The sequence below is a fragment of the Coffea arabica genome, chromosome 7c (genome assembly GCF_036785885.1).
Source record: "Coffea arabica cultivar ET-39 chromosome 7c, Coffea Arabica ET-39 HiFi, whole genome shotgun sequence".
NCBI lineage: Eukaryota > Viridiplantae > Streptophyta > Magnoliopsida > Gentianales > Rubiaceae > Coffea > Coffea arabica.
Window position 1 is genome coordinate 9,019,951 of NC_092322.1, and position 20,677 is coordinate 9,040,627.

At 38.4% G+C, this 20,677-nt stretch overlaps 3 protein-coding genes and 1 non-coding gene across 4 annotated transcripts; 2 read left to right on the top strand and 2 right to left on the bottom strand.

Annotated features, from left to right (window-relative positions):
* Positions 1 to 578: 578 nt before the first annotated feature.
* Positions 579 to 6,705, top strand: LOC113698324 (uncharacterized). Its single transcript, XM_027218108.2, has 10 exons — positions 579 to 708; positions 798 to 930; positions 1,632 to 2,189; positions 2,323 to 3,738; positions 3,825 to 4,149; positions 4,251 to 4,512; positions 4,665 to 4,881; positions 5,030 to 5,388; positions 5,894 to 6,028; positions 6,179 to 6,705. Exons 2-10 carry the CDS (start codon positions 811 to 813, stop codon positions 6,231 to 6,233), a joined length of 3,447 nt encoding a protein of 1,148 aa, XP_027073909.1. The 5' UTR covers positions 579 to 708; positions 798 to 810; the 3' UTR covers positions 6,234 to 6,705.
* A 2,390-nt stretch (positions 6,706 to 9,095) lies between these two features.
* LOC113699281 (uncharacterized) lies at positions 9,096 to 13,466 on the bottom strand. The gene is made up of 8 exons (XM_027219532.2): positions 12,122 to 13,466; positions 11,240 to 11,324; positions 10,923 to 11,019; positions 10,725 to 10,788; positions 10,583 to 10,639; positions 10,354 to 10,391; positions 10,167 to 10,248; positions 9,096 to 9,411 (listed from the first exon to the last, which is right to left on the bottom strand). The coding sequence occupies exons 1-8, from the start codon at positions 13,217 to 13,219 to the stop codon at positions 9,322 to 9,324; spliced, it is 1,611 nt and encodes a 536-aa protein (XP_027075333.1). The 5' UTR covers positions 13,220 to 13,466; the 3' UTR covers positions 9,096 to 9,321.
* A 1,364-nt stretch (positions 13,467 to 14,830) lies between these two features.
* Positions 14,831 to 14,912, bottom strand: TRNAS-AGA (transfer RNA serine (anticodon AGA)). Its single transcript has one exon. It is a non-coding gene; the product is annotated as a tRNA-Ser (tRNA).
* A 2,013-nt stretch (positions 14,913 to 16,925) lies between these two features.
* Positions 16,926 to 20,234, top strand: LOC113699222 (protein DJ-1 homolog D). Its single transcript, XM_027219422.2, has 5 exons — positions 16,926 to 17,119; positions 17,230 to 17,346; positions 18,096 to 18,536; positions 19,086 to 19,448; positions 19,741 to 20,234. The coding sequence occupies exons 1-5, from the start codon at positions 17,054 to 17,056 to the stop codon at positions 19,927 to 19,929; spliced, it is 1,176 nt and encodes a 391-aa protein (XP_027075223.1). The 5' UTR covers positions 16,926 to 17,053; the 3' UTR covers positions 19,930 to 20,234.
* The last annotated feature ends 443 nt before the right edge of the window (positions 20,235 to 20,677 follow it).

The window sequence follows — 20,677 nt, forward strand, 5'->3', positions numbered from 1 at the left end:
ATTCCAGGTTTACATTCATTGGAACTGTCACATCGTATAAATATTCATATTCCTTCCCAAGGCAAGAGTAAAGCACACCCTATATAACCCTCTCATCCCTTGATGTGCCGTATATACTACTGCCACTTTCATGCATTAGTATTATATTAGACAGGCCTATTTAGCCATGGATTTGTAAAGTTATACGTACTAGCTCTTCTCCAGTTCTCCTACATCTACATTGAATCCGTACGAGACATTATTCACTCTCCCCAGTCCAATTACAAACTGTAAAGACCGCGGGAAATTCTGGCAGCCCCTGCAGTTTCCTTCATCGTCTAAGTAAGGAAAACCAGACGTCAAAATGGCTTTCATTTTTATTCCATCAGCAACTGCATTTTCCTTCGTTTTACTTTTTGGGCTCTATTGAAGATAAATTTTTTTTTAGCTCTAGTATACTGCTTAATACGTCGGTAACTTGGTACGCAGAGGACTGTTTGGGACTTGAATCTTCCTGGCTACTCTTGCTTTTGGTCTATAGGGTTGACTACAAGTCAATGTTGTGCCTTTTCTTTGTTTCACATTCGACAAACTTTCCTTGTTGTGCTTGTACGGAAATAATACTTTTGATGATCTGTATAAAGTTTTAATCCTTTTTCTTCTTTTCTAAAGCATCTTTCTTAACCTCGAAGGTTTCCTGGAGTTTCCTTGTACATAATTTCTTCGGGGGTAAGCTTTCAATATCATTTATCCGTGCATTTGTGTGTTTTCCTGTGCGTGCTACTGTGATATTTGGGTAAGTTTATTTCATCATTTAGGAAAGAAGGAGAGATGATGATGAGGAAGGCGAACACAAGGAGGAAGGAAGAATCCAAGGGTCTGGGCTTGGTAGACTTTGTGTTTTCTTGGTCTATTCCTGATGTGATGAACAAAAATCTTTACTCTGACAAGGTAAGGGATTGATATCAGTAGTTCCTTTTGAGATTTGATATAACAAGATATTGCGTTTTTCCCCCCCTCAAATGCATTTTATCTATTTGCCCTGCTGAAATCATCTTAAATATGCTTATGACATTATGTGCGGCTTAAGTTTGCCATGCATTGAAATAACTAGTAAGAATTTTCCCCACGTACATACAACTGGCAACAAAAAGAAAATTTCAGGAATGAGGTACATAAATTTTAACCATTTTGAAGCAATAGTAACGGTCTGTTATTAGCATTAGATGATCGAGACTACAAAGAAGATGACCACTAAGCTGACTGGAACTCGAATTGGAAGGCTAACATAGAAAACTGAATGATTCTTGATGATCCTCAATTGCTCGTGCATGGCGTAGCTAAACATCCTGCAGATTGAGATTTCTCTGTTCGTACTAGATTGCTCTTGTTGATGTGATGCTATTAATTTTTTGTAATCTTTGATTATTGCTTTTTAGACAGTGGATTACAGACACAATGCATTTTTAGTTTACTGCTCTATTAATTGCAAAGCTGTATTCTTTTCTTCTTCCTCTTATACGTATGAGGAGAGGTTAACAATGCTTCTGAGCCCGTGATGGCGTAGGTTGTATATTCCAAAACGCATAGTGAATTAGGGACTATGAATGTATGCTGTCACTGAATTCTATTTTGGTTTCATTTTGAGACAGGTGAAACAGGTACCGGAGACATTTCCGTCAACTGATCATTACCTGAAATCATTTATCTACCCACTTATTGAAGAAACGCACGCTGATTTGTTCTCAAGCATGACAGCATTGTCTCGTGCGCCTATGCGTGAAGTATTTGATGTAAAAATATCAAAGGATTATAAACCTCCTAAAGAGTTGTACTATTCCATTTCATTGAAGCAAATGGGAATGAATGAGAAAAAAGAAGGAATCTACGAGCCTGAGTTTGGAGATCTTATTGCACTTACAGATGTAAGGCCAAAATGTATTGATGATTTGAACAGGCCGAAAAGACCATATCTTCTTGCTATAATTCAAGGGATGAAGGATGGAGATTCTCAGAAACTTCCTATTTTGTCGTCAAAACCTATTGAGTTTGAGAAACATGAGGATGGAAAGGGTAAAAACAGGGACAAACTGTTTGCTGTTTATCTTACTAACTTGACAACAAACATCAGAATATGGAAAGCTCTACATCCTGACCCAGAAGTAGTAAACATGAAGATTATTAAGGCCATAATGCCAGTTGATCCGAATGTAAGATTTACTTATTTTTGTATGTTCTTCTGAGAAATATCAACTCTCTTTTAGTACATTGCAAGAGAAATAGGAATTGAAAATTTCAAGTTTCCTTCTCTTTATGATGTTCATAATTATTTGTCATTTGTAGGTTGGACGGAATTGCACTCTTTGTTCTAATGGAGAAACTAAAAGAGATGCTGGATCACATTTAATTGCAGCCATTCAAAATTTTGGACTAGATGAGTCCCAAGGAACTGCTGTTTTAGATTGTATTACTACTAAAGAGTGTCACCATCAAAATTCAGTCAAGCTGATATGGGGTCCTCCAGGAACAGGAAAAACAAAGACAGTAGCTTCTCTATTATTTTTGCTGCTACAGATGAAATGCAGAACATTGACTTGTGCTCCAACCAATGTTGCGGTGCTGGGAGTTACAAATCGGTTGATGACTTTGGTCAGGCCATCTCTCGAGTGTGATACTTATGGACTAGGGGACATTCTTTTGTTTGGAAATGGGGAACGAATGAAGATTGATGATTATGAAGAACTCCTTGATGTATTTCTTGATTACCGAGTTACTGCTCTTTCATGTTGTTTGGCTCCATTGTCCGGGTGGAAAGGCAGTACTGAATCTATGATACGGCTGCTTGAAGATCCTGAGAAACAGTATCAGCTGTATTTGGATAAAGAGAGGGAAAAGGATCAAAGTGATGATGAAGAACCTCCCAGTGATGAGAAGGGTGAGCTGGAAGGAGGACTATTTGAAAACATTAATGTAAGTGACAGCCAGGGGAAAGTGGATGAGATTGACAGTCAAAGCTCAAAAAAGAATAAGCCTAAGTTCTGGAAGAAAGTTATTGTTCAAACTTTAAAGGAGAACAAGAAGAAAAAATCAAAGGACAAAGCAGCTTCTAAGAAATCGAAGCACAACATGGAGGGGAAAAATATTGCTGGTAGCAAGACAAACAAAAGAGAGCCAGACAATACGTCGGTTACTCTTTTGTCATTTGATGAATTTTTTATCAAGAAATTTAAATTGATTGGGAATCGGCTAATATTTTGTATAACAAGCTTGTACACCCACATGCCTACATCTTTCATTCCAATGGAGGTAGCAAAGAATATGAAAAGGGTTTCTGACATGCTGCAAGCTCTTGGATCTTTGATACATAAGGTCACTTCTGCTAATGAAGGGCTAAGAGAAGTCCTCTATGGAACTGAAACTGCAGAAAGAAGGATAAGACACTTCAATGAGTTGCGAAGGACTAGAATGGGATGCCTGCTAAACCTGAAACATCTTCAAGAAAAAATCTCTCTTCCAAGCTTCTCTGAAGATTATCAAATTAGAAACTTCTGTTTACAGAGAGCTTTCTTGGTCTTTTGTACTGCTTCAAGCTCAGCTAAGTTGCATGTGGAAGGAATGGCACCACTGGAATTATTGGTCATTGATGAAGCTGCACAGTTGAAGGAATGCGAGTCCACTATACCCCTTCTGCTACCTGGTATCCGCCATGCTATACTTATTGGAGATGAGAAACAACTACCAGCAATGGTTCAAAGCCAGGTTTTCCAATTGAACATGTTTTACTCGTCTATTTTTAGAAATTTAACGTATTTCTGTTTCTGACTCTTCTGATATGTCTTAAGCAGATATGTGAGAAGGCCAATTTTGGAAGAAGTTTATTTGAGAGGCTAGTGATGTTAGGTCATCAAAAGCACCTTCTCAATGTTCAGTACAGGATGCATCCATCGATAAGCTTATTTCCAAATAGGGAGTTCTATGGTAAGCTAATAATGGATGGTCCCAATGTGAAGGATGTGAAGTACAAGAAGCGCTTCCTGAAAGGGTCCATTTTTGGATCATACTCATTCATTGACATCAACCCTGGTAAAGAGCAGTTTGATGACAAGCATAGTAGGAAAAATCTCGTGGAGGTTTATGTAGTTGCCGAGATCATTGCTAACCTTCATAAAAGTATGCTTCTCTGCAAATTCTAGAGTATCATATTTTTTTTCTCCTCTTTCTTTGGACTTGTATGCAGTTAAGCTGATATCTCATCGTCCCTTTCTCAATAGGGTCTCTCATTTCAAAGCAGAAGCTCCGTGTTGGCTGCATATCACCATACAAAGCTCAAGTTTCTGCAATTCAGGAAAAACTTGGCCAGAAATATAGTACGGACACAGACAGTGACTTCTCTGTTAATGTTCGTTCTGTCGATGGATTTCAAGGAGGGGAAGAAGATGTTATAATTATTTCAACAGTGCGGTGTAATGGGAGTGGATCAGTTGGCTTCCTTTCCAATCATCAGAGGACAAATGTGGCTCTCACTCGAGCAAGGTATGAATTTAATGTAAAAGAAACCTGAACGTAAATGAGTCTCATAGGTACTCTCTATTTCTTGAGTTTCATTATATGTTTGGAAAATTATATGCGTGCAAGATGATGCACAGACACGTAGTTTGTAGTAGCACTTATGGCTTGATTTACAGGCACTGCCTTTGGATATTGGGAAATAGTGCAACCCTCGTGAATAGTCATTCCGTTTGGAAGAAACTAGTATTGGACGCAAAGGCTCGTGGTTGTTTCTATAATGCTAGAGATAACAAGATCTTGGTTCAAGCAATTTCTTCTGCCTTAATTGAGTTAGGCCAATTTGATAAACTACTCAGTACCGACTCAGTGCTGTTCAAAACAGCGAGGTGGAAGGTATGTCTCAGTTGTCATACTAAAGTAATAACTTGGTCGGCTAGTTTGTTGCTGTTTTTGGCAGGGTTTTTTTTTTAATGCTCGCTATAATTTCCTTTTATAAGTGGTGTTGCTGACTGACTCAACTATCCTTGGGTTTATACAATAGGTTTGCTTCAGCGATGATTTTTCAAAATCACTAGCAAGAATTCGGGATCCTGAGATCTGCAAGGAAGTTCTTTCTCTTCTAGTGAAGCTTGCGAGCGGCTGGCGCCAGCGTCTAAGTGACACTAGTAGAATTGAAATTAATGGTACTTCTCTGTTGTTGGAGACGTATGATGTGAAGGGTCTGAAACTGATGTGGACAGTCGGCATCCAGAAGTTCATTTCAATTGACATGCAAGTGATAAAAGTTTGGGATATTTTGGCAAACCCGGAGATACCAAACTTGGCAAAGCAACTTGACAAGATATATGGAAACTACACGCTGAACACTGTGAATCGTTGCAAATTCAAACGGATGGAAGGGTAACTTTACAATCTTTATAATCTTGTCATAGTGAATGTTTTGCACTAGTACATTCTGTTCGAATGGTATTCTTTCGGCCTGCCAATTTTTATCGTTCTTCCTTGTTCAGTAGCTTCATAACCAAAACAACTAAAACATGGCAATTTAAAGTTTCTAGAGGTTATAGTTTGATGTTAGTATTGTCAAGCTGCTGCCTTCAAGGCCTGCATAATTTCATAACAAGAGCGCCGCCCCTGACCTCACCATTCCTGGGATTGACTAACTGGTTGTTTGCTATGCTGTGCATTCCACGTAGAGGAGCAGCTGATTCTGGCATAAAGTCACAAACTCGTTTCTCTATCTTTTTAACTTTTCCTCTCACACTCATTTTTTCGGTCACTAATCTCTGTTTGCATTGCCATTCTCAATACTTAAGCGCGTACTCTGGATCCCTATCTTGTAGAAACTTAATAGGTTGTTTAGCCAAAGTTAAGAGCTCAAAAACGAAGGCTTCATTTGCTGCAGGAATTTAGTAGTTCCAGCCACGTGGCCATCGGAATCAAAATCTGTTACTGGTGATGATCCAAGCGAACACTTGGCAAGTAAATTTGCCGGAATCAGTCTAAGGGATGAGCCAAGACCGTCTACAAGGAGTAACAGGTGAGTATCTAATTCTACAAATTGTCACTTCACTTGATTGAAACACTTGCATCTTTAGGTACCGTCCCAGAACACAAACCACACCACCACATTATGATTTTCTCCATCGCCTTTTCCTCCCCGAATATTGATTTATGTGTTGTTTACCAGAAGTGCGCAAACTCATGGGAAGCACCACAACAAGTGGAAGAAGTCACAGAAGTGAAGCTCGAGTGAGACAAGATCACTGAAGATTCTTCTTGCGTAGTCTATGCAAAAGTCGAAAGTTTCTATTGTCGCCTGTGTTACTTGAGCTGTGCCTACTGTCCATGGTTAATGCGGGGGATGATGCTTTCTTGAAATCAACGATTTATGGGCAGCAATTTTATCAGTATGTATTGATGAGTTATGGAGGTACCAATCCAAATTATGTTTGCAGTAGATTAAATTTACCTGAAACGGTGAAACCCATGTGTAAGAAATTCAGGAAAACTTGACTTGGATGGGGATTTGACAGAACTTTTTACGAGGACAAGGTGTAAATTAAAGGATGGTGCAGTCCAAGTCCTCTTGAAACGCCAGAATATTAATGGGTGTCTTCAGTGCTATAAGCAGTGATGAACCCTCATTATATAATCTTCTAACGTTTTATATGTAATGGTTTCTCGATTTTGTAATGTGAAATGCTTGTCATGGTATATATGTATATATATATATTTACAAAAAAAAAAAAACTTACATTATAGTACTGTGTGATAACGTTTGCTGTTTTTTTCCGATTATGTTTGCATTTCTGCAAGCAGCGCTGAAGCCTCGTTATATACTCTATTTTGCTTCGTCTTAAAATGCTTGTCATGGTTCATAAATGAAAATAAATAAATCCTAAATTTCATATTTGTACCCTTGACACAATATTCAGTTTGGAAAAAAATGTTAAGTTCTATTTCCGTAATAACTAATGTTACAAACCATTTTTGTATTTCAATTCTTTACATCTAGAAAGTCTATCAATCATACGACAAATTAATCTGCAAAGACCTCCAACCAATGTAATGTCAAGTTCTGCAAAGCAAATCCATCCCGAAGGAGAGAGAATATTCCCACTTCGGAAAGAGCCCGTTTTTCTCATCCACGAAATGAATGAATTCCAAGAACAGATCTGCACCTACAGAGACTGCTTCGGCCAAGGATACTAACATTGAGGCTTACCACCTGCAAAGAAAAGAATCTATCATTGCCAGCATGCACCTTTTTCTGCTACCTCATTCTATTCTACCATGGAAGAATTCTTCATCAGGAAGACTTGTGCTTCATTTGCTGCAGGCCCTTGGAATCAAATTCTGTTGTTGATGATCCAAGAACGTCTAAGAGGAGTTTTAGGTGAGCATCTACCACTGGAAAAATCTCACATCATGGCGAGGTTCCAGTACAAGGGCACTGCACCGAAACACATATCACATCCCGATATTTTTCCTCTAAACTTTCTCTACTTTGATTATTGATATGTTATCTTGGTCAAAACTTGGTAGAACCGATTTTCAAAAATCTAGTGAATCAGATTGTGCGACACCAGATAGTGTGCCACAATTTAGACCATTGGGTCTCTTGAAGACCTGGTCTACTCAAGTGTGAGCCGAAGCACAAAAGTTATCAAAACCGCTCCTTAAACTTAATAGATAATTGACACCTGCTTGAGAGGGCAAGGCCCCGTACCATGGTCTGGCTATGAATTCTCTCTGTCCTCACCCCGTCAAGAAATAGGCCATAACCCAGAAAGGAAGCGTGTCTTCTCCTCAATGCGATCATTGATTCAATCTTGATGGTTTGTTGTAAGGCATGAAGGACTAGTAAGAGGCTATGAAATTTGGGGGAAAAAATTGAGAATCAAGAAGAGTAACTAAAGCAATAAATGCGCTATTGTTAGATTCACAATCAGACACTGTAGTCACTACAGATTGACGTATCATTGTCCTCGAATAGGCTCTTCGTCTATTTACATGGACAGACTTGGTTGACGGGAATATCCAAAAAACTGGACCTAATTAAAAGTTTTTTAAAAAATTGCTCTACAAAGTTTTTGAAGATTTTGGGCGGGCCACAGAGTTAAGAGTTTCATCAAATTGGATGGTGGAGCATTTAAATTGTGCATATTAAAACACAACAGTAAACAGTGGATTTTGTGGAGTCGAGGAGGAATTATTACAAATAGATCGGTGGGATATGCAAAAGTACCGATCGAGTGGTGAGCGGCCAATTCTTTCCGTAGGACAAAAATAAGAGAGTTGCTTAAAATCAGTTGGCGTGTAGTTTGAAATCAAAGCTTATATGACATGGCTTCTGTCATGTGCGTATGCTTCTCCTTCCTGCAAAGTACACAAAATCTTCCTCGCTCCTTGCTGTCGTAGGCGGACAGGGGCCTCGTAAATTCCATTTCAGAAGATGATCCAAGGACAAACTTGTGGGAAATGGAAATTGCGAGTGAAGGGAAACTCGTCTCTGCTTGAAAAATGTTCTCTTCGTTTGGGTCTTTAAGACTATATAGTTTGGGAATTGAGATTCAAAGAGAGAAGACGAGAAAACGATACAGATAGCCCGCATGGAAACCTGATTCCTGGAGATATTTTCTGTAGGCTCGTTCATGCATGGAGAAAGGGTGACAGGGTAGCTGATGGATTAGCAAAAAAAGAAGTCTAAGGGAGTGGCCAGGACTGAAGATTTTGCAGGACCCCCTTAGAGATATCAGGAGCATTCTGCATGAGGATATGATTGGGGTTGTGACTCCAGGCTGCCAAACAGCTAATGGGATTTTAAGCCCTCCAATGTACCCCAAAAAAAAAAGGGAAGGGAAAGGAAGGAAAATTTACTTGTTTGGGAGTTTTAAGTGCAAAGGAAAGAATAGAAAGTGGAAGGAAATGGAGGAGCAAACTGGTTAAGAAACTTTTCTTCCAAAAATGGGGAAAAAAAAAAGGGACGAAAAGTTCCACTTAACTTTTGTAGATTTTTTCAAAATGCCAACTTACCCATAAAATGTTAAACAACAACTTTTGTGTCCAAAATCATTTCTTTTCTTTCATACACTCCCGATCAATTTCAGAAGAAAACCACATCTTTTCTCTTCTTTACTTTCATAACTTAAGTAGAACACTATTTGCTTCAACCAAGCTACAACATCAAAGGACCACTCTGCATAGAACACCCAAGGACCCGAGATGGGAGAACAAAGTGCTAATACAAAATCACCACCACTAAGCCTTGACAGAATTCTTCAATTAAAATATCTTCGGATACTTCAGCAGGATTTACCTGGGACATGGTCAAAATGCTGAGATGAATTTCTGGATCTTTGACTGTGCCCTTTCTTTCTCTTCAGGACCTTCCAGGTCACCAACATTGCCGTGATATTCCTGTTTCCAAACACAGTTAATGCAAATCTATGGCAGCCTACCAATATTATTGGGCTTTGTACTCTAAATAAACATAAACAAGATATTAATATATTTCTTTTTATGCAAAAACAAAGTTTCTGAAGCCAGCCACTAACCAAGAACCTTAACACCTGATAGTGGCTAAAATTTTAAACCTTCTGTTACACACATCAACTCCTTGGCATTTCCCACATCATTACCTCCTTTATGGTATTCAATGCAGTCTATTTTCAACAACTTGCTAGAAAAAAACAGAATTTCATGATAAGATTTCCTATCAAACAAATGTTCTAGCAAATGAACAAAGAAAATACAATTTGCATCATCTGTCGAAGAAAAGTTATTCAACAAACATGAGATACCAAGTTGGGCAAGTGGGTGCAAATGCCATCTGGATGTTAATTCTATTGATAACAGACACTTGCACCAAATATAAGATAACTGCCAAAGTTTTCGTCAGCATACAAGTCTATGAACTTCATGCTTATACATGGGACTCCACGTATTTTTTTCCTCAGTGTCTAGTACTTCAAAAGCTGACAAGTCTCAATGCTCTTGCCATGTTGCATCCAAGTTTGTACAAGTCTTCACATGCTTATATAAGACATGGTATCAAAACTTGCAGAAACGCACCCTCTAACTTGCAGATCAACCATATCAAATCCATGGAGTAAATCTTGGAATAGGTAAAATAATGAGTAAATTGGCTGCAAAAGTAGCTCAAAAGTGAATACCTGAAGTACGTCCTTGACATCCTTCCTAGAGAGCTTATTCTGCTTCAATAATAGTTCGATTCTCGCTCTCATCTGAGGATGCCTACATTACAACAATAAATCATCGGGATAGCATGAGATGAGATTAAAGACACCAGATACAACCACAGTTCAGAAAACAAGCAACTCATTAGACACCAAAACTTACTCAGACGTCCAAAGATGACCAAGAATCACAGCAATTAACTGCACCAGTTTAAAGAACAAGAGAGAAACATCAGATGATGTTACTGATTATCCAGGGTGATATCCTTATCAAATAAATCAGTAAAAGGTGAATAACTACATATGCAACAAGACTCGTTCAGTTTAGGTACCAGGATAGAAGCAAGTCTAAACAGTACAATAACAGGTTAAAAATAATAAGTTTGTTCAACCTGAAGAGTATATAGCCCAGAGTCCAGCTTTCTGTTGTACTTTTCCTCCTCATCCATCTGCAGTTATATTCATGTCATTCATGTTAAACATGGTTTGATTAGACAGCAACAGCTATAAAAAGAAATCTAAACATTGTACAACCTCCAAATCGTCAAGTTCAATATCATTCAATCTTTCTGTCTCTGCTTTCACTCTATTGGAATATCTGGAAAGGGGTAAAAATGTAGAAAAGTTTAGTATTAGAAAATACTACTAGCCTCATGAAATAACCATTTGGGACAAATCATCTGCACTCTAAAATAGGGGAAAAGAACTAGTGTTCTGAGCTCATGGTTTCACCTCATATATAGCTCCATGAGCCGGTCTATCTTTTCACACTCATGCTCCACAAATTTAATTAACAATCTTTCCCTTCTAGAACCCCTCAAGATTCCACCTGTCATGCGATGAGAATAGAGGTTATACATGTGCATCATACATTTGGCAAAAGTACACTACATTACACAAAATATGCAACGCAGCCTGTAACCTTATGCTTGTTTCTCTTAATTTCTAGATTAGCTGAATATATAATAACAAGAAATGCTAATATACACTCAGAGGAGAAAAAAACAAAGTTCATAGAAAATTTGAAAGACATTCACTTGCCTTCTTACCAAATAATGACGCAATTAGTGATATAAGGCGCTCTTCAAGTTCCTCTTTGAAGCCTTTTTTTTTGTTCTTCTTGCTCACAGGAATCTAACAAAAGTAAAATTCAAGTGTTGCATCATTACCAATTTATACTAATATCACAATAAATTGAAACTAAAATCAAACATTACACTAGTGGCTCATAGAGAGAAAATTATAGGCATTTTAATTGCAACATTTTATGACAGATAAAAGATCCACTGAAATATTTAATCAGAAAAATGACAGATCACACCCTAGTTCACATTGAAACACCAATATCACAATAAATTGAAACTAAAATCAAACATTACACGAGTGGCTCACAGAGAGAAAATTATAGGCATTTTAATTGCAACATTTTATGACAGATCACACCCTAGTTCACATTGAAACACCAAAAATGGGAGGGGGAAAGGATAAACCAAACAAAGAAATATTGAACCATATATAAATTACAAAATAATAATGATGATGATGATTATGACGATAAATAAAATAAATCTAAAATAATGAATGAACATACAGATCACTCGCACACAAGTACGAGTAGCAAACTTACAAACTCCAAAACGCCACTCTATGTAATATCCAAACTTTTATTTCATTCCAAGTTTGTTTATCCTAAAACCAAAAATCTGCAGAGTTCAACCACCTTTTTTTTTCGGTTCAAGCAATAACCTAGTAAATTATTAGTGATGAAAACCATTTCTATTTATATAGCTCACGAGTAGCCACACCATAAGCATAGTGAATGTAGCATTTATAGTAATAACTACTCCAAAAGCAAATGAAAGCATATAATGGATGGCTAATTTGCTAGTGTAACTCAACACCTATGCTGGAAAAGGGAGAATTGAACTTGCCTTACCCATAAAAGCTGGAAACGCAGTCTTCAACCCCATCACATCAATAAACCTCTCACAAGCAGGCGGATAATTCGTCATAGCAAAATCCAAGGCCCTGATAGCAGACCCGTAGCACAATTTCTTCTGGTTCATAATAATAATCATCAACTCCACCCCCTCGGCCTTCACAAACTTCTCTTTATTTTCCAAAGGCATCAACAAACAACACAAACAATCAAACAAATTCTCCACCATTTCCTCTTCATCCCCAGTTTTCGGGTCCCTCGACTTGTACATTGCCACAGCCTGGAGCACAGCATCCACCCCGTTCATCTGCCCCAACCGTTTCTGATTCGCCATGCTATTCTGCAACAAAATCGCCAAAATCTCTGAAGCATACTGCTTATTACTGTCAAACTCCCTCACCTTAATCTTCCCAACCAACCATTTCAGCAATTTCGTCCTCTCGCAGACCAATTCCGCCACCGCCGGCTTGATTTCAATCAAATTCTCAATAGTCGACAGAGTGCTATAAATAGCCGCTGATTCATCAGGGTCGGATTCGGACAACCGACTCAAATTCTGAACCAAAAGCTCCAGCGCATTGTTCTCAATTAAGGCATCGACTAGAACATTCGCCGGCTCGTCCTTCTCCTCGCCGTCAAAAACGTCCTCGTCGGTGAGGTCTTGGATGAGCGAAACGGCGTCAATTGCGATATCGGTGTTGTCGTGGTTGAGCAGCTGAGTAATGGAAGCGACGGTGCCGAGGGACACGAGCTCCGGGTAAAGTTCGGGTCCACCGGCGAGGATTTTGAGCTTCTCGATTTCTTCATGGAGCTCGACTTCGGAGTCCGCGAACTTCTCGGGTTGATCCGGGTATTTTAATCGAGCGGCGGTGTTGTCTTTCAATCGCCGTTCGAAGGCCAGTACGAGCTTCTTTAGGGTTTTAATGTCGAGAGCTTCGACGGGGTTTTGCTGAGATTTTTCTAGGGCTTCGAGTAAAGAGAGGTCTATTTCTTCGCCATTGGAGGGGGCGGAGGCGGAGCGTCCGTCGTCGCCGTTGTCGTAGTCGGAGTAGTCGCGTTTCCTCTTCGCAGCGTGGTTCGCGACCTCCATTGTTGGGAAGAGAGTAGTGTTTCTCTGCGCTGCTGATTTGATAACGGTTTTGGACGATTCTAAGGTGGGCTTAGATTAATGGATGGAGATTATTGGGCTCATATTCTGCAATAAGGTTACGTGAGAAAGAACTTTTATTGATCTGTTCCCTAATCCACGGCCCATCTAGTATTGGGTGGCCAACCCATTCCCTTGCTGCAGAGAATATACATTTTCCCTTTTTATTCCATAGAGATGTACGAAACCTGCCAAAACTCTTCACCAGATTGTGCTTAAATCGTTAGATGGCAAAAAATAATAATAATAATAAGGAATTCTTTATGAACTTTTAAAAAGGTTCTATAGCACTTTTTTACCCTGTGGCTTAATATGCCTCCTTAATTTATCATAGCAACATTAATCTACTTAAACAACCATTCAACAGGGGGATATTTTCAATCAGAAGAGTAGTTTCTTTAGGGTGCTCTTCAATTCAAACGACGTGTGCCAGTTTACAATTTTTCTAAAAGACTTGACTAGTAATTTCAGTCACAATTTATGTTTCTAGCCATATTTTGCATGGTCATTTTTTGAATCCCCATTTTTAGAGCTAGCACTTGGGTTTCATGGTAAACTTGGGAAGAAAAAACTAGTCTTTTGACCCTCATCTTCACGTGAAACATTTTGGATTATTTTCTGTATAATGTATACAATTTTCTCTATTAAATGTATGACACATAATCTGAATTTAAATGTATGTTATGCATCCAGCCGTTGTAGTGTATAAACTGTCATGTCAGTATATATAAGATTAACGCAAACATTTTTACCAATCAAATGAAGAAAAGAGATGATAGCTAACTTAAATTGAGAATTGAATGCACTAGAAAGATTTCTTCAAATTGGAATTGGTCTATTATCAAGCGATAGTGGTGATAACTAAGCAGCAATATGTCCGGAAAGGTAAACGGACAATAGAAATGGTAAACTTGGGGTCTAGCAAGACAATTCACCAAAGGTAAAAAAGACAGAAAACTCATTCTCAAGGGGTTTGGGGGGTCTTTACTTCTTAGCAGCGGGGTACTCTGTGGAGTTTCTATCCCACATCGGAAATGGGGGGTTGGGTTAGTGTATATAAGTCCCCTGAACGTCTTTAAAAGTTGCCGGCTTTTGAAGATTGTTCGGGGATTCAGGGTTTATAAACACAAAAGTCTGAGTTTTCTCAGTTTTGGTAAAAAAAAAGACAATTCACCAAAGAATATTTCAACTTTTTTATCTCTTTTTCTAGAGCACTTGGTTCTTACGGTAAACTTGGGCAGAGAAAACAAATCCAATCCATTCGTGGCTCTCTTTACATGAAACGATTTTACCAAATAAAGCAATTGATGGAATGGACTAGAAAGGCATCTGCAAATTGGTCTGGGAAATGATTGTGATGATAAATGATCTGCAAAATGGACAGCACAGGTAAAATAAAATGGGCAAATAAAGCAATTGATGGAACATTTATAGTTAACTAAATTGATAATTGACCGAAGGTATCTGCAAATTGGTCTGGGAAATGATAGGACCGAGTGGCATCTGCAAAATGGACGGGACAGGTAAAATGGGCAACTGACGGGAAGAAAAAGGCGTGGACGGCAGGATTCGAACCTGCGCGGGCAGAGCCCACATGATTTCTAGTCATGCCCGATAACCACTCCGGCACGTCCACCCGTGTTATGTTAGCACTGTTATTGTAATTGGTTTTTATTAATCGTTCTGAAAGAATTTTTAGAGATTCATTTGTTCATCTTGATTCAAGTATAATTGCATTAGCTTCACCTGAATATTGGAAGAATTACATTGACCTCCCATTGGATTTATATAGTTCTTGGATCACCTACAAATATGGAGTTATAGGTGTATGGAACTGCTGAATTTGCTTTTTATCGTCAAGGTTGGTTAATTACTAGAGTTTGATAGTCCTTTTGGTGGCCACTGGTTGCCAATTGAACCCTAATTAGGCAAATAATTTACAAAAATATTGGCGATCATAAAGTGGCAGGTAATCGAAAATTGCTTTTGAAAAAAAATACTGACGAAAAAGAGAAGAAACCCGCGCACGCGGGGGGTGAGGGGGGAATGTTTAGACTAATATTGACATTTTTATTATGAAGTATAAAATAGAACTTTTTATTCAGTTTCCTAAGATTTAAATTCCATGTCCTTAAAGATTGATTGTAGAATCATGTTTACGAAGTTGAATAGAGCCCAATGCCAAGTTTCTCCTACATTCTTCTCCTTCCCAAAATTTCTCCAATACTCCTCTTTCATAGCTGTCGTCTTCTCCCCAATCCCTTTGCATTGTCAAGCAGCCCTCTTTTATTTTTCCTTCTCTCCTTCTTACTTGAGAAAAAGCAAAACTTACACTAAATTTAAGAGGAATTCAAGGCTATAACTGCTATTGCAGCCATCGCCTGATATCGGTGCCGAGTAGAAGAATTGTCAAGGAGCTGGAATGTTCTAAAATGAGCTCTCGATCATTTTTAAGAATTGGAAGTGTTTTGGAAGGGAAAAAAAAAAAGCTAATGAAGCCAAAATGGACTTTGCCTAAAGCAGGGCTAAAAGAGTTTAAGGAAATTGAGGTTAGAAATTTGAATAAAAAATTAATATTTCATTGTTATTAATGTCCAATCAAATGATCAAAGCTAACACAAATGATCCAACGAAAGGGATTAAAGGAAAGGGAAAAAAATGGAAGATGGGCTCACTTGGTATCCGAATTGAATCCATCTCTTGCAATGTGTAATTTGGTTTATAGGGCTAAACCTCACTTGTAGTCTTGGACCCAAGTTGGAAACTAGTCTAGCATGGTAATATTTCATTCAAAAATCATTTAGGGGTGCAATCAAATTTGAGCAGCATACTATTCTTCAAGCTCAACTCGAATTAAAAAGCTTTTGCTCAAATACATCAAGCTTTTGAAAGTCAAACTCAATTTTATTTTATATTACTCGAATTCAAACTCGAGCCTACTTATTGAGTCCAATCAAGTTTAAAAAATATAAATTTATATTTTATTTAATTATAAATAAGAGACATTTTATACAAACAAATAAAATTAATATGTGCGTGTGTAAGTGATTAAAATCAAACTTGACTCGTTAAGTAGGTCGAGCCATTCGAACTTTATCTTGAACTTGCTCAATGAGAATTCGATTTCGAATTTTGACGAAGCAAACTCAATAGGTACTCAATTAAACTCATCTAGTTGGCACCTTGCACTTCTAATCAAAATAGGCCTTGGACTCATTTAAGAGATATACAAGGAAGGTGGCTTTGCTGTTCCAAACATGCTCACGAGGGGAGTTTCTATATTTAAACTAAATATCAAATCTTTAGCATTTTATACTCCTTGATAATGCAAAGTCAAGAATCTCGAGGAAGAATTCTCCTGTAAACAAATCTGCAGAGATAATCATGTGAATATATGATGCGCCATTCGTAAAAAAGTAGACTAGGACACGCTCTGGCTAATCACGATCTGATTTTTAGCTGACTAGTGTCGTTTGCTAATTGCTCTTTCGCATGCCATTTTCTATTTTTAGTTTCCTCCTGCAACTTTTATATTTACAAAACCACCCAGACAAGAATTGCATAACATCCCTTCACAGTCCAAGGATTCAAGGGCGTTTATGACATTCAAGAAAACACCCCTTTTTGAATAAAAAATTGACCTTTGAAAAGGCCTGGAGAAGGATACATTACTACAGTTCCTTTTCTTGTTTCTTCTCCACACCAGTGGCCAAACCAAGAGGATCAGTCCCAGAACCTCCTGCTCCACACACAAGAATCGAGAATCCCCTCGGAAGAATGGCTAAACCCAATGCTCAGAAAAGGGTTCTTTTGTTATGCGGAGACTACATGGAAGACTACGAGGTAGGTTCTCTATTGTTCATATTTCTTTTGTAACTGATAGAACGATCTAGTATAATGCAAGATTACATTTTTGCATAGTTAATTATGTGGTTTGGATGTTAAATTCCTAGGTGATGGTCCCGTTTCAAGCATTACTGGCCTATGGAGTAGCTGTTGATGCAGTTTGCCCCGGGAAGAAAGCTGGTGACTTTTGCCGCACATCTATTCATCAATTGTCCGGTCACCAGGTCTGTTGTTTTTCTGTTTCTCTATTGACTGTACTTTTTGAGGAATACCTTAAATCGGTGTCGAGGATAAGTTCATTTGAATATTTTGAGTTGGCTGTAGAACCCTCATGTAGCAAATTAATGGTGAAGAAGGTCTACGGTTTTGATTGAAACTTGGGAATTCGGATGTGGTACTTTAGTATAAAGAAATGAAATGAATAGATTGATCGAGTATTACTTCGTCAACTTCTCGTCTACAGATACTATTAAAGGTAGTGTGGTTGTTGTATTTAGGAAATAGGAAGTAGCTGCTATTACTGCTTACTTTAGTTGGACTGATAAGTTCTTGCTTTTAATTACACTTTCTAAAGCAAGAGCTAGTTATTCAATTAAGGATGTATATTAGTAAGATGGGATTGGGTCTTTCACTGTATCCAAACATGGCTGTTAATGCTTGTTTAATTACTCTTATGTATGTTATAAAGCAAATATTTGTTTTTGCTCTACATTTGAAGTTTATGCATGGGAAGAGGTAGTGCAGTGGGTGAGTGGCTGGGAGGGTGGAGCAGGGGATGAAAGGCGAAATGTGCATCAAAGTTTTTCCACAGTGTATGAGCAACATATTTGGGTTTCTCATTCCGTTTTATCTTCTCTTACTCTGGAAGAAAAGTTTGTCCTGAGCAATTAATTGGAGAAAAATCAATCTGATTTTTGTTGTACTTCTCTAATTATTATAACATTCCTTGCTTTGTCATCCTCAACCATCTCAGACTTATACTGAGTCCCGAGGCCACAACTTTACCCTTAATGCAACTTTTGACGAAATAGAGACCGGCACATACGATGGGTTGGTCATACCAGGAGGACGTGCTCCAGAATATCTTGCCATGGATAAATCTGTTTTATCCTTGGCTAAAAATTTTGCGGATTCTCAGAAGCCTATTGTATCAATATGCCATGCACAATTGATCTTGGCAGCTGCAGATTCAGTGAAAGGCCGGAGATGTACAGCTTATCCTGCTCTCAAGCCTGTATTAATTGCTGCAGGTGCTCATTGGGAAGAACCAGAGACCTTGGCTTCATGTATTGCTGATGGCAATCTCATCACAGGAGCCACATACGAAGGAAATCCTGAGTTTATTAACCTTTTCATCAAGGGACTGGGTGGCAGCATAACTGGTTCTGCCAAACGAATACTATTTATTTGTGGGGTAAGCAGTAAGCTTAAGCTATCCTGATTTAACTTTATGCTAAACAAATCTGTTTACAGAGCTGTTGTTCGTATTTGGAATTTTGGCACCTAAATTTGGTTTGTATTCGACGTAGTTTATGGGAACTTTAAGATGCAAAGCATCTGCCGACTGTTATGGTTGATCTGCTGATGAGAAAGTAGACATAACTTCAGCCAGTTGTACCATTGAAAAACTTCTCATTAGAATGAGAAGTCTACATACAATGTCAAAATGGTTATGATTGGGGGTCCCATACAATCTAGTTTCCTGGTACTCAAGTAAGCTGAAGTAGGTAGTAGCCATCAAAGCTGTCTTGTTGCAATATGTTTATTGTCACTTCAAGCAATCATTGGTGTATGAGTGGCTTCTTGCCTTCACAGGTGGCCTATGATGTTTGACTGGCATTAACTGTGTGCTGTCACCATTGCTTTTCATCTGACCTCATAATTGGTTGTGTTGAACATCAATACATGGTTTTGCAATTTTCCATCATTTGCAAGGATTCACATTTGCTCTCTCCTGCTGCAGGATTTCATGGAAGACTATGAAGTTATGGTTCCTTTTCAGTCCTTTCAGGCTCTTGAGTGCCATGTTGATGCTGTTTGCCCCAACAAGGGTGCTGGAGACAAATGTGCAACAGCTGTCCATGATTTTGAAGGTGACCAAACATATAGTGAGAAGCCGGGCCATGATTTTACCCTAACTGCTGATTTTGGAGCTGTGGATGCTTCGAGCTATGATGCTCTTGTGATCCCTGGGGGCCGAGCTCCAGAATACTTAGCACTGAATGAGAGCGTTATAAAATTGGTGAAACACTTTATGGAGTCTGGCAAACCAGTAGCATCTATTTGCCATGGGCAACAGATTTTGGCTGCTGCTGGTGTTCTCAAGGTAATAAATATTTGAAGACCAGTCTTTGTTCATTATTTCCTCTTCGATAAATCAACCAAGGAATGGCCTGTGTCATGCTAGACAATGTTTGGATGATTACCGATTATTATATGCTTAGTAACCCTTTTGTACTTCCTCTTATGGATCCAATTCCTGTGCTTTCAGGACAGTCCATGTAGATTATGGTCATATTTCTCGTTCTGTGATCCCACATGATAATACATGGCTGAAATCTCCAAAAAGTTGTTTGGGCTGCCGTTTTCTAATTCTCGTTTTGATATATCCTTTGCAGGGAAAGAAATGCACTGCATACCCTGCTGTGAAGCTTAATGTGGTTCTATCTGGGGCATCTTGGTTAGAACCCGAACCGATAGATCGTTGTTTTACCGATGGAAATCTGGTGACTGGAGCAGCTTGGCCAGGTCATCCCCAGTTCATTTCACAGCTCATGGCACTGCTTGGCATAGGTGTATCGTTTTAGCTTAAACATCAGTAGTAACCTTCAACGATGTTTTCTGCTGCTAAACAAAGATGCATCTCTCTGCTGAATAAATGGTGGCGGGGTTTTCTCTCTGCTTTGTATGTGAAGGCTTTAGATGAGAAAACATTAATTTGCTTGCTTTCTTGTGTAACAATACAGTAGTGTTTCCTTCCTCTTGGGGAGATTTCCAATGGCAATGTTGGTTGAGGATGAATCACTCCAGCTAAACCCTTGTGTGCCAGTGCCCAAAAGAACAATACTGAGGAAAATAATACCATACGATGCTGAACACTCGTTATGATGGAGTTTGGTGTATTTTCGTGGCAGATTGGATCATGTGATATTATTTTCAAGCGTATTAAAAAGTGTTCACGAGTCTTCCTTTTTTTTTTTAAAAAAAAAAAAAAAAGCTAAAAAAATATACATATATAAGATTATTTTGTTAAAGAAGCACAAAGTAGCAATATTCGTTATTTGAGGCTTTTACCATTTTACGTAAAAGGTGGGAAGAATCTTTTTTTTTAGCTGAAATGGAATTTTTCCCCTTTTCTTTTCCTTACACGGTAACGTTGAACTTGCGAAATTCTGTTCTCAATCTACAGCTAAAAGAGGATAATGTCCAAAACTATTTGGAACATTTCACACATCAATTATATACTACTAGCACCTTTTATATATATCTATATATATATAATTTGTTGGGAGTCCATGTCGGCCATCCACAACGAGAGCCTAGAGAGATTCAATA

What these genes read in the sequence shown, in the direction of transcription:
- LOC113699222 (XM_027219422.2), top strand. Translation starts at nt 17,054, where the DNA reads ATGGCTAAACCCAATGCTCAGAAAAGGGTTCTTTTGTTATGCGGAGAC. An exon ending in ACTACATGGAAGACTACGAG is followed by an intron (nt 17,120 to 17,229) that starts GTAGGTTCTCTA and finishes TTAAATTCCTAG; the next exon opens with GTGATGGTCCCGTTTCAAGC. An exon ending in ATCAATTGTCCGGTCACCAG is followed by an intron (nt 17,347 to 18,095) that starts GTCTGTTGTTTT and finishes CAACCATCTCAG; the next exon opens with ACTTATACTGAGTCCCGAGG.
- LOC113698324 (XM_027218108.2), top strand. Translation starts at nt 811, where the DNA reads ATGATGATGAGGAAGGCGAACACAAGGAGGAAGGAAGAATCCAAGGGT. An exon ending in GTGGCTCTCACTCGAGCAAG is followed by an intron (nt 4,513 to 4,664) that starts GTATGAATTTAA and finishes CTTGATTTACAG; the next exon opens with GCACTGCCTTTGGATATTGG. An exon ending in AAATTCAAACGGATGGAAGG is followed by an intron (nt 5,389 to 5,893) that starts GTAACTTTACAA and finishes CATTTGCTGCAG; the next exon opens with GAATTTAGTAGTTCCAGCCA.
- LOC113699281 (XM_027219532.2), bottom strand. Translation starts at nt 13,219, where the DNA reads ATGGAGGTCGCGAACCACGCTGCGAAGAGGAAACGCGACTACTCCGAC. An exon ending in TTCCAGCTTTTATGGGTAAG is followed by an intron (nt 11,325 to 12,121) that starts GCAAGTTCAATT and finishes TACTTTTGTTAG; the next exon opens with ATTCCTGTGAGCAAGAAGAA. An exon ending in CTGGGCTATATACTCTTCAG is followed by an intron (nt 10,392 to 10,582) that starts GTTGAACAAACT and finishes AAACTGGTGCAG; the next exon opens with TTAATTGCTGTGATTCTTGG.